Here is a 13463-nt window from a genome sequence, read left to right as displayed (position 1 = left end):
GTCACCTTCTTTGATAACCTTTTGGTAAATAAAAATGTTGGTTGTATTTCTGTTTTTTTTAATTATATGTGTATATTGCATGCTACTCCCACGTGGTTAATGTGGCATTCTAAACTTAGTGTTAAGTCTTTTACAAAGAGCTTTCGTTCTAACTTATGAGTATTGAACATAATGATCATGCTTCTCATTCCCCAAGTAATCTGGCCCCCTGTGAAAAAAGTTTGGTGACCCCTGTTCGAGACAGATGAAAGCATCAACAGGTTTGAGATATTTTAACATAGAAATACGTGTTTTTTACAGTAACAAGTTGGGATATTTTTAACATAGAAATACGTGTTTTTTACAGTAACAAGTAGGAAACTAAAATCTTTAATATTTTTTAAATTAAAAACGAACAACAATTATATCTATATTTCATAAACTCTTAACTATTTATTTTAAGAAAGCTCAGTACTTAGCGATTTAGCAGCATTATTTCATACTGTTGTTTATTTATTGGAAATTAATATATCCAGTGTGTCACGTTGAAGTTTCATCAATTCCACTCGTGCTTTAGGTTTTAATTTAGTTTTTGAAATACAATTTATAAGTTAAAAATGAAATGAATATTTCTTCCCAGCTGATTTAAAGAACATACTATGATTTTTACTTTCAAACAAGTAAAAATACATTATATAATAAAGAGGTGTGTAAAAACCAATTTAATTAGAATACGTACAGTATATATTAATATAGCTATCATAATGTTCACACACACGTTAAGGCATTGAGTGATTATTGAATTTTCGTCTTCAGTATATTCGCGTCATGTTCAGTGATCAGTTCGATAACTGTCTAACGCACTGGAAATATTTTCTACTTAAAACTACGTATAAGTTCGAGTTACTTAATGAAAAGCAATGAAAGTACATTGAAACAGTTTCACTTCACTGAAGTAACGGGAAATTGTATAAATAACACAAAAATTTTGAAAATGAATCACATTCCCCAATAAACTGAGGAAATTATATTAACTAAAACTTATTCTTAATATAAAGTTTGCAAGTGTTAATAATTGAGAAGACATCACAGAAAAGTTTAATTTTTATTTTATAGTATTTTGTTAAATAAATCATTAAGTACAGCATCACACATTCTTCACGATAAAATAAACATAATCAGTGCAGAATCATTAAAACAAAATCCCTGAGAAACTGCACAGTCTCGCACCAAAAGCAAAACTGACGTAACCACTAAAACAACAAACAAATCACATATATACACTATAGCTAAACATTCCAGTACGTCTGATCCTGTATTAAACATGAACCGCACGAGTAAAGAAAGATTTATGCATATACGTGAGTGTATTTCTAAGTGTGTGCATTCCTTATGTAAAATAATATTAATAGTAGTGCATAAAAAGGGGCTTTTCACGGCACTCCAGGAAATACATCTACTTGGTGAACAGCTGCATTACAATAGAAGAATAACTTGGTGAGCAGCAACATTACTATAAAATAATAACTTGGTGAGTAGCAACATTACTATAGAAGAATAACTTGGTGAGCAGCAACATTACTATAGAAGAATAACTTGGTGAACAGCTGCATTACAATAGAAGAATAACTTGGTGAGCAGCAACATTACTATAGAAGAATAACTTGGTGAGCAGCAACATTACTATAGAAGAATAACTTGGTGAACAGCTGCATTACAATAGAAGAATAACAAACATTACTATAGAAGAATAACTTGGTGAACAGCTGCATTACAATAGAAGAATAACTTGGTGAGCAGCAACATTACTATAGAAGAATAACTTGGTGAGCAGCAACATTACTATAGAAGAATAACTTGGTGAGCAGCAACATTACTATAGAAGAATAACTTGGTGAGCAGCAACATTACTATAGAAGAATAACTTGGTGAACAGCTGCATTACAATAGAAGAATAACTTGGTGAGCAGCAACATTACTATAGAAGAATAACTTGGTGAACAGCTGCATTACAATAGAAGAATAACTTGGTGAGCAACAACATTGCTATAGAAGAATAACTTGGTGAGCAGCAACATTACTACAGAATAATAACTTGGTGAGCAACAACATTACTATAGAAGAATAACTTGGTGAGCAGCAACATTACTATAGAATAATAACTTGGTGAGCAGCAACATTACTATAGAAGAATAACTTGGTGAGCAGCAACATTACTATAGAAGAATAACTTGGTGAGCAGCAACATTACTATAGAAGAATAACTTGGTGAGCAGCAACATTACTATAGAAGAATAACTTGGTGAACAGCTGCATTACAATAGAAGAATAACTTGGTGAGCAACAACATTGCTATAGAAGAATAACTTGGTGAGAAGCAACATTATTATAGAAGAATAACTTGGTGAGCAGCAACATTACTACAGAATAATAACTTGGTGAGCAACAACATTACTATAGAAGAATAACTTGGTGAGCAGCAACATTACTATAGAATAATAACTTGGTGAGCAGCAACATTACTACAGAATAATAACTTGGTGAGCAACAACATTACTATAGAAGAATAACTTGGTGAGCAGCAACATTACTTTAGAAGAATAACTTGGTGAGCAGCAACATTACTATAGAAGAATAACTTGGTGAGTAGCAACATTACAGTAGAAGAATAATTTGGTGAGCAGCAACATTTCTACAGAAGACAAACGGAGTGAACAGCAGCATTACTACACAAGAATAAGTTGATGAGCGACAGCATTACTACATAAGTCTCTTATATGGATTCGTATTTGGTATTTTATCTACAAAAGCAAAAAGAAAACTAAAAAAGTACATGATTGACACTTGATTGATTTTTTGAACAATCTAAGAGGTATCACTCATAAAATATAATATACAATTGATTGTACTATTGAAATTATAGCATGGAACGACTTAGATCAATTTCAATTTTTGACTTATTTTTTTAAAGTAAGAAAGAATCTCAACAAAACACAATAATCGATAATACCACAGAATATAAAAGCCAATGAATAATCTGTTTATAAGCTCTTCCATAATATGAGTTCCTGAGAATTATGATAAAGCCAATTTCCCAGTTCTGTAGTTGATCTTGGAACAAATACGTTTATAAACTTCACATTAGTTTAAGATGTTCACGAAACGTAGATTACAAATTACAGAGTTAGCTGCCTGTTACTGCCATCGGCTTAATGGTGGCAGCATCTACACAGTGTACGTTTTTGATTTTACACAAAATAACTGACCACAAATGGAGATATTATAATACGATCTAGGCGAGAAGGCACTTTAAAGAGGATACACAAAATGGTAAGAACGATTATCAAGTCATCCGTCTTCGATGTGTCTGAGCAAATAGGACTCCCTGATACATTACGCCATTAATTTCCATACTCACCACTAGGGAATTGTCTGTTGGAGATCGTCCATCACCTATCAGAAAAGCAAATTCAATTAAAATTAGGTCTTATAATTACTTTTGTCTTTCTCTTTCACCTACCAAAAAATGTAAAAAAAACAACAACAAAAAAACTTGAAAAGTTGGACTAAAATTTTACATTTTTGCAAAACACGCCTGAGCCTAAAAAGTTAATTTTCGATTAAACTTAATTAAATGGATGGCAGCTGCCTGTTGTAGAAACACTAGTGTAGAGGTCGACGTTTGGAACGATTTTCACCTATCATCTTCAGATTAGTTCTGAACAATCAATTAAAGAAATTAAATCTCATTTCGTTATCCCCGTCAACACACCTTATCCAACGAAGTCAATGTTCATTTCTACTATACGACTCATCACAGCTTATCCAACGAAGTCAATGTTCATTTCGGCTACACCACTGAACACAACTCACACAGTTATGTTTACGCGTTTTTCTACAATATTACTCAACATATATTAAGCTAGAATTCTAATACTTCTTTCTGCCACAGTGGTTTCTTAACCTGGAATGGTAATATTAATTTCTAGTATACAAAACAAGTTAAACTAATTTATACAACATTTTTTAACATATACAAATATAGAATATTGTTATTCGTTTTACAGCACTATTTGATACTTAACCTAAGATGCTAACGCTTATTTCTGCTTTATCATTTGCTTAGCCAAGAATAGAACATCAATTTTTTTACTACACCTCTGAATCCATTTCAACTATACTACTTAACATGCTTTAATATTTTTTCCAGGATATATATGAAAATTTTAAATGAATTTTTTTTTACAAAGATCGTAATAAAATCTATTTTCTTTTTACCTCTGCTTGTAATTTTCAAATGAGCACTAGGCATCGTTGCGCGTGCCAACAAGAGCTCTTCTTCAGATAAAAATCGTTTGGCAGGAGGTGTTTCTATACTATCCTCCATCTTATCTGCTGGCTTAGATGGATGAACTGAATTACGAGGTACTTCAAGATTTAGTGCTTCCTGTTGAGGAAACATCACTCGTTCAGGAACTGAAGAAATGTCGTTGTCTTCCTCACCTATAACACAGGAATAATGTAACAACTGATTTCAAATATTTAGAAACATTTTTCTGCAGAAAAATGTTATAAAACCGTCTTTTGATTGAGACAGAAATTAATAATTGTTTTGAAATATCATTTTGTTGAACAAAATATTCAAACTACAACGATTTGGATTTTTTTTCTTCCCGAAATGCTCTGTCTTTCTTCTGTACAGATTATCAGAGAAACAGTGTGAAGAAATGTGACGACTCCCTCTGTCGTGTATCGGTCCAAATAAGTGCGAAATAAATAAACACATTAAGAAAGTCTACAAATTATACAATCCACTGATTAGAAATTAACAACTTATGTTGTAGACTCCTACTTTTTATGTATTGCTGTGACACATAAATAGGATGAACTAAAAGTGCTTACAATGATATAGTAAAATGGGTAACATTTGTCATCCACAAAGAAATAATTATACTATGTAATACAAATTTTGTTCCTGGATAGTATGTGTTACTTCTTAATTTATTGCGTTGTAAAAGTACAGAAAATGGCCATTATTCCCTTCAAACTTTGTGATCTGGATAATGAAATTTAAAAATTAACCTATTTTCTATGTAAAAACAGGCAAATTTGCACATTATCATTTACATAAGGTCTGAATAAAACAATATATGAGGCCTGGCATGGCCTAGCGCGTTAAGGCGTGCGCTTCGTAATCTGAGGGTCGCGAGTTCGCGCCCGAGTCTCGCCAAACATGCTCGCCTTCCCAGCCGTGGGGGCGTTATAATGTGACGGTCAATCCCACTATCCGTTAGTAAAAGAGTAGCCCAAGAGTTGGCAGTGGATGGTGATGACTAGCTGCCTTCCCTCTAGTCTTACACTGCTAAATTAGGGACGGCTAGCACAGATAGCCCTCGAGTTGCTTTGTGCAAAATTCCAAAACAAACAAACAAACAAACAACATATGAATCAAGATTTACATGTATTTATACTAAAGTTGTACAAAAATGTTAGGAAGTGAGTAGTTTTTCGAAATTTGCGACTGTAATGTAAATAACTTTCACGTATCAGCCCCCAAATATGGTCTCCCATCATGTTTTCGTTATACGCTCCTAGGTAGCGGCGTTCAAAGTCCAGTATATCTTGGTGGAAGCGCTCGCCTTGATCCTCTAAGGATGTTCCCATGTTCTTCTTGAATTTATCAAGACGAGCATCAAGGATGTGGACTTTCAAGAACATCCTGCAGCCCATTTTTCCATAGTTCTTAACCAGAGCCTCAAGTAGTTCCACATAATTTTCTACTTTGTGATTGCCCAAGAAGCCCCGAACCACTGCGACAAAGCTTTTTTTTCCTTCCTACTGACCTTCTTGGGGAATTATGTGCACTCCAGGACCTTCATTATTTGTGGTCCAACGAAGACACCAACTTTGACCTTTGCCTCAGACAGCTTAGAGAAGAAGTCTCGAAGGTACTTGAAGGCTGCAGAGTTCTTATCAAGAGCTGTGACAAATTGTTTCATAAGACCCAATTTTATGTGCAACGGTAGGAACAACTACCTTCAGATAGGTCTATGTGTTCACTTAGGCAACTAGAACTAAACTATTACTATGGAAACTTCTAGAAAATTCTAATTAAAAGGTTCTTGAAAATTGGTCTAAAACAACTGAATGCAAAAACAAAATTATTGGTTAATGATTATTAACATATATTAATTATATATTTGATTGAAAACACATAATTCAAACGTCTTCAACTTCAGAAGACGTCTGATTATGTACGACAGTGTTATCAGACTGGCATTTTAAATTTTATACTACAATTAAATAAATGAATTAATATATTAAATTGCTGTCGAGATACTACACTAGGAGAATTTTTTTAATCAATTCTCCTGACTCAAATACCTCAAAAGCTTAAACTAAAACAAAGAAACCGAAATAGCTTCAACAAGTCAGAAGAACAAAGCTGGTGATACACTGATAAGTAACTTATGTTAAAAAACGCCAAGTGTAACGGATTTACTGTTATATATTTATTTTAGTGTCTGCGTTTGTTTCAGTTCGATGCATATGACGTATATTGATGGATGTGTATTACGCAAGTCCTGCTTGTTCTTTAAATAAAAAAAAAGATTGCGGTAATTGCGCTTCGCCAGCTTATAAAGTGTTTACGCCATAACATCTGTTATTTATAATGCGCATTTTTCATTGGATCACTCTTACGATTTTAGAACATTAGCGATATAACTTACAATTTAATTTCAATATTCTTTAAAACACTTATTGAAAGTGTAATAAAGAACAGAACAGTATGATATGATAAAGTAACATTACACTGTTATATAAACCAGTTATGTAGTACTGTGTAGTATCACTGATATAAAACTTATTCCCGTGGTTACTCTACCGAAAACGCTAAACATGCTCGCCTTTTGAGCCGTGGGGGCGTTATAATGTGCGGTCAATCCTACTATTCGTTGGTAAAAGAGTAGCCGAAGAGTTGGCGGTGGGTGGTGATGACTAGCTGCCTTTCCTCTAGTCTTACACTGCTATAATAGGGAGGGCTAGCGCAGATAGCCCTCGTGTAGCTTTGCACGAAATTCAAAAAACAAACCAAACCAAACAAACCGAAAAAGCGTTTTTGGTTCGCTTCTTCTTTACGGGTGTTTGGGTATGTTGGAAATTCTGACCCTCATAGGTATCAAAATTTCCAACATACCCAAATACCCATAAAGAAAAATGAACCGAAAATGCTTTCATGCTCTTATTTTGGTAAAACTCAACAATATACATAGTCACTTATCAACAATACTATCGTCTGATTATTCTTAGGCTAACAATGCTATTTTGTTAAAAAGTTTTGTTTTTTTATGATTTAGGTGATATAACAACAAACTGATTTAATTCAGAAGTTTAATAATACTGAGTTCTAGCCCGAGTCAAGACAAATTCTACCAAGTAATGTTTCAGCTAAGCCTTACGTTACATTTATGTGTTAGGCTTAATGCTTAAATTAGGCTACAAATAAGCCATGTTTAAAAAGGTTATTAAGTGGTGAATAAATGTTACTTAATAAATATTCTTTTGGTATTTTAATATTACCTACTAACAAATATCCTTTATACTTCGCACAATCGAAAAAAATTGAAAATTCGGAATGTCTGCCCTTTGTTTTTTACTTCCTGACCCAGAAGACGGTTCAATAATGTTATTTAAGTCTCTTTCAGAGTGCACACAAACTTTCATTTATTCTGTATAGTTGTTACTTAAAATGCAGTGATTAAAGAATTACTCTGATAATGATGAAATAAGTAAAAGATACGAGCATTTTGAAGCTACAATTTCATTTTAGTTAAATTCGATAGCTTTTTGTTAATAATCAGCCAATAACAGTTTCCGTCACTTTGACGGGCTTTTATACCAGTGGTATAATATAGTGACTGGAACACGAAAGTGATGCGAAACGTCGTCCAATCCAAATTACCAAAGAAGTTTTTGTGTAACTCCACCTTGTACATTATATTACTATTACAAAACCAAAACAAGCAAAAACGCATGTAATAGTAGCTTGATGGGTATCTGAAGCTGACAATATCCATTCAATAACAACAAGCATTGCTATGAGGAATCAGTTAAACGAAATTTTGGAAAATTTTGTATTATAAATTTTCACATTTTATATAATTATATTTCAATTTGGGACTGAGTGTTTGAGCAAAAGTTTATACACAATACAACCTTAGTGTATTTAAGCTCAGACTGTTATATAAAATTAATAATTTGTTTCAGACTTCGCTGATGGTAGAATAAGTACATTCTGAAACGCTCGATCAAGTAAATAAAACGTCTTTCATCTTCAGAATCCTATTTGTCTTCATTCGTAAACCCCAAAATAGGAGAACATTTTTAGGGACATTGTAAGTGCAAGTAGGTTAACATGACGTGTACACTATTGGTTTCTTTACATTACTACTATTGCTGAAGAATAAACACCCATAGAACACTAGCTGTTCTAGCCATAAAATGCCACAAGTATTATTTTGTACCTCGAAATACTTCACGTGTGGCACGTGGCTTATATATTATATATTAGTTTCTTCTTACCTGATGAGCCTCCTTGATTTGAGCTGTGGCCGTTAATTTGCCTAGATACTAGGTCAAGAGGTGAGATATTGTGAAGATGGCTTAAATGTTGGTGGTGTGATGGTGTGTGGTGCGAATTTCGTGAGACACTGACCATGTCGGCGTATTGGGTGTAGCTAGATCTGCGACCTTCCCGCCTGTTTCCATCAATTGCCGCCTGTAGCTCCTCCGGCGAACTCAGTTTCTCTTTCTCGCATTCATAAGGGTATAAATATTTCATGTACCTATCGGGCAAGTTAAAAATCTGCGTTAAAAATGAACAAATATACGGCAGTTCAGTTTAATCTATCTGAAAGATATACCAGCAATGGGATTGAATAAATTTATTTTTAGCTACCATTTTCATTGCAACTGAAATAGACTTGTTTTGACAACAATAATAAACCCTTTTATTTTTCATATTGTGGATCTTCATTCATCGAAAGACAAAAACGACACTGACGAAGTATATTTACCACCAGATGGCGCTACTTTCAGTCATTGTGATTTATCTAATTTTGTGATCTGACATGCCTTCCAAGTGTCGTAAATGAATTCTAATGAGTCATACTCTGATGTTAAAGCTTTTGTAATGTATTTAAGATCCATAAAAGTTACTTTACAAACGCATCTGTGAAAATACAGAAGCTATTTTCAATATCTATAGGTTGGAAAATTGAAATATGAAGGAATATAAAAAAATAACGGGATATATTGGACCAAGAGAAAGAGAATATGGAAGGAAAATTAAAAACTAAAGATAACTAAAATCTAATGACTAAATAAGTAGAAACGCTGTAATGTGAGTTTAAACATGAGTCATTCGTTTCGAAACACTCACATGTTTGGCAAAAGAGATCTTGATACATTGAGCAGGATGTGTCGTGGATAGGCGTTGTGTCAATTTTTGATGACCTTATTTTATACGCTCAGTTTTTGTTTTTTTCAGAAACAATTCAAAGAGAAACAACTCTAGTAATAACCAAATACCACTGTAATGAATAGTTCTACTTATGTAACTTTGTTTTATACTGTTCAGCAAAAATTTAAAATAAAAACTCCATTTGTATAAATAAAGATCGTTAATACAAACATAAAGTAATAAGTCCGTGAACTGATTATAAAAACTATACAAACATAAAGTAATAAGTCCGTGAACTGATTATAAAAACTATACAAACATGAAGTAATAAGTCCGTGAACTGATTATAAAAACTATACAAACATGAAGTAATAAGTCCGTGAACTGATTATAAAAACTATACAAACATGAAGTAATAAGTCCGTGAACTGATTATAAAAACTATACAAACATGAAGTAATAAGTCCGTGAACTGGTTATAAAAACTATACAAATGTATACAAACTATACAAACTATATTAAATGTGAATATGTTAGAAACTTTGTGTGTTTATATTTGGTCAGAACAGAGCAATAACACTGAACCAATTCGGCTGACTAAATCTTTACCAAGTTTAAACTGTATATAGGTCTACAACACAAACTAGTCAGCTATTTATCATTATCAAAGAATGAAAATTACTTTCTATATTACTGTTAATAAATAATGCCCCGAATAATCCTAATGAAACATTTAATAGATTCATGGCTAGTTTCACATAGTAACATAAATAAACAGGTGATAGTTTTATGAACGTTCTGAGGATATTATACCAATATAGTACTTTCAACTTCAATTTTTAAAATTTCCTACAATTTTCGATTAATGTACTATATGCCGATGTAGCATGGCATTATGTAGTTGTATTTGTGGTCTCTAGATGGCGAGGTTAGATATTTTGTCGTATTTGTTTGAAGTCGAGATGACCTTTGACAAATTATACCGTATTTAAATACTGCAAAATCTAGCTAAAAGCAAGTTTACAACTATGAAATTACAGAATATCTGACTTAATTTCATAAAAAATAATTCTGTAATAAATAATGTTATTAACAGTATTTGTCCGATAGAATTAGAAATAGAAAATACTTCAATATCCAACACAGAAATGCATTATTTAGACTTCGAAATTAAAATAATTGATAAGGATATCAATGTAAATATTTTTATAAAAGGGAATATTTTACCTTTCCAATTGATGGTTTACCCTGTTTTACTAGTAATGTACCATACCTTTCTGTTGTAACCATTATAACTTCGCAGTTATTCAGATATTGTAAAATTTGTAATAAATTACAATATTTTATCAGTAATGTTGAAATACTGATATAAAAACTAATAGTTAATGGATTTAATAAAGAAATTTTAAATAGAATTATTAAATTATTCTGGAACAAATATAATAATGCATTAAATAAATATAAAGAAATAAAAATTAGAGAAAATTTACTTGAACTTTTGAATAACTATTTGAGTTAAAACTAAGGTCATTTAACAACTTGGCACTACTTAAAGCGGATATACACCTTGCTGCATATAAAGGCTTGTTTAGAGCATGATAGCCATAGTAGACTTGATGAGGATGATACAGATGTGGGACATTGTGGGCTTGAGCACCCACATCTCACTCTCGTAATTTCTATTTCAAATTCTATATCTATTAATGTTCTTTATTTCTTATGCGAGACTAGCGAACGAAGGTTACGTCTGATAGACGATGTATCCCCACCGCTATGTGGGTCCTACTTCTTCAGTCACTTCCAAAATCTACGGTACATTTTATAATCCCACGTTGTAACTTGTAACCTGGAATAATTTAAGTTGATGCAGCGTTTTTTGTTGTTGTTTATTTTGTTTTTGTTTCAGCTTGTTTTTGAGTTAAAATAACAAATTACATATACACAAACATGTATAGCATAGGACGTCAGTTAAAAATCTGAATATTAAATCAACTTTGCGGTAGGATCGTACTAAACTCAGTGTTCTAGAATGGAATGGGGGAAGAAAAAGGCAGTAAAACAGTTGATAGTTAATTACAAGTTTCTTTGTACACTACAGGAGCGGGTTTCAGGTATCGTTCTTTCATATGATCGACATAGTGAAGTAATTCTTAATAACGAGAAACCCACTTGAAATAACAATGTATATCAGAACGGCTGATACGGGTATTAACACTTTTAATACTAAAGCAGAGAACAACGTTTCGACCTTCCTCGGTCATTTTCAGGTTAGTAAAGCAGATGACCTAGGAAGGTCGAAACGTTGTTCTGTACTTTAATATTAAAAGTGTTAATACCCCCGTACCAACTGTTCTGAGATGGAATTTTATTTCAAATGCCCAATTCACGGAAATGTTTTCAGTAAAATTATTATTTATTATATTTAGCAAGAAATGTATCTCCCATGACATGTTGTGTGTGTGTGTTTTCTTATAGCAAAGCCACATCAGGTTATCTGCTGAGCCCTCCGAGGGGAATGAACCCCTGATTTTAGCGCTGTAAATCCGTAGACATACGCATGACATGTTAATATTGAATCAAATTTATTATAAAAATCAACGTGTTTCTTACTGCAATTTTCTGACATTTTGACAAAACATCGGTTTGCAACGGCTTAGAAGTCGAATATAACAGAAAAATTTCTATATATTAAATAACGCAGTAACAGTTTTTAGTGACGTAAATAGCGTTACTTTCCAATCCATATTGTATAGTAATTTACATTGTCAGTGTTTGTTTGTTTTTTGTTCTTGTTTCTTAAGAATTTTCACGCAAAGCTCCACGAAGGGCTATCTTCGCACAGCAGTCACAATTTTGAGCTGACAGACCGAAGGAAAACACATTTCATCACATAAATAAGATATTCCTCAAATAAAAGACCCTACATTCTTAGTAAGTGTTTGGTTAATAACAAGTGTTTGAACTTAAAGGTCATTACTTTTAAGCTGTTTCTAATCTTTTTATCACATATATGTTTACATATATTTTAAAACACTTGAAACCCGTTTAATTTATTTAATACTAATCTTGTCTTGGCAGCTATTCAAAACTGTGGTTTAGGTGCTTTAAGCCTAACACTGTGGTTTACTTTATTTTAATAAATCACTTTTTATCGATCAAAACTAACACGTTTCTGTTGCACCTCGAATACAGAAAACGTCAGCTCATATTTTCCATACAATACAAATATCAGTTTCTAAATATTAATTTTAATAATCTATACACTTCCAGTACTAAAGTACGATTTTCTATAAATTGTTGAATATAGAATGGACCTGCATGATTTCTAACCAAATTACAAATTCCAGTGTATAATCATTAATGTACACCAGAAATGTATTTAAAACTATTGTAGGGCGAGTCGATTCAGTGAAATATTAACAACATAAAACCTTGTTGTTCTTATAAACGATTCTTACTATAATTAATGTATATAGCTGAAAACTAGGTTTATTAAATGTGAATATGTTAGAAACTTTGTGTGTTTATATTTGGTCAGAACAGAGCAGTAACACTGAACCAATTCGGCTGACTAAATCTTTACCAAGTTTAAACTGTATATAGGTCTACAACACAAACTAGTCAGCTATTTATCATTATCAAAGAATGAAAATTACTTTCTATATTACTGTTGATAAATAATGCCCCGAATAATCCTAATGATACATTTAATAGATTCATGGCTAGTTTCACATTGTAACATAAATAAACAGGTGATAGTTTTATAACGTTCTGAGGATATTATACCAATATAGTACTTTCAACTTCAATTTTTAAAATTTCCTACAATTTTCGATTAATTTACTATATGCCGATGTAGCATGGCATTATGTAGTTGTATTTGTGGTCTCTAGATGGCGAGGTTAGATATTTTGTCGTATTTGTTTGAAGTCGAGATGACCTTTGACAAATTATACCGTATTTAAATACTGCAAAATCTAGCTAAAAGCAAAGTGTGTAAAAGTACAGTTTACAACTATGA

General features: G+C 32.3%; 1 protein-coding gene across 2 annotated transcripts in view; it reads right to left on the bottom strand.

Annotated features, from left to right (window-relative positions):
* Positions 1-1070: 1070 nt before the first annotated feature.
* LOC143239673 (AT-rich interactive domain-containing protein 3A-like) overlaps positions 1071-13463 on the bottom strand; it is a 43121-nt gene continuing 30728 nt past the window's right edge. For both annotated transcript variants that reach the window (XM_076481028.1, XM_076481034.1), the window contains exons 3-5: positions 8563-8825; positions 4258-4482; positions 1071-3432 (exon numbers count right to left, since the gene is read on the bottom strand). In XM_076481028.1, coding sequence (XP_076337143.1) covers positions 3323-3432; positions 4258-4482; positions 8563-8825 — 598 coding nt within the window. In that variant the 3' untranslated portion in view covers positions 1071-3322. The remainder of the gene's footprint in view (positions 3433-4257; positions 4483-8562; positions 8826-13463) is intronic.

The sequence above is a fragment of the Tachypleus tridentatus genome, chromosome 2 (genome assembly GCF_004210375.1).
Source record: "Tachypleus tridentatus isolate NWPU-2018 chromosome 2, ASM421037v1, whole genome shotgun sequence".
Lineage (NCBI taxonomy): Eukaryota > Metazoa > Arthropoda > Merostomata > Xiphosura > Limulidae > Tachypleus > Tachypleus tridentatus.
The sequence above is the reverse complement of the archived record's forward strand: the minus strand, read 5'-3'. Positions and strand labels throughout refer to the sequence as shown.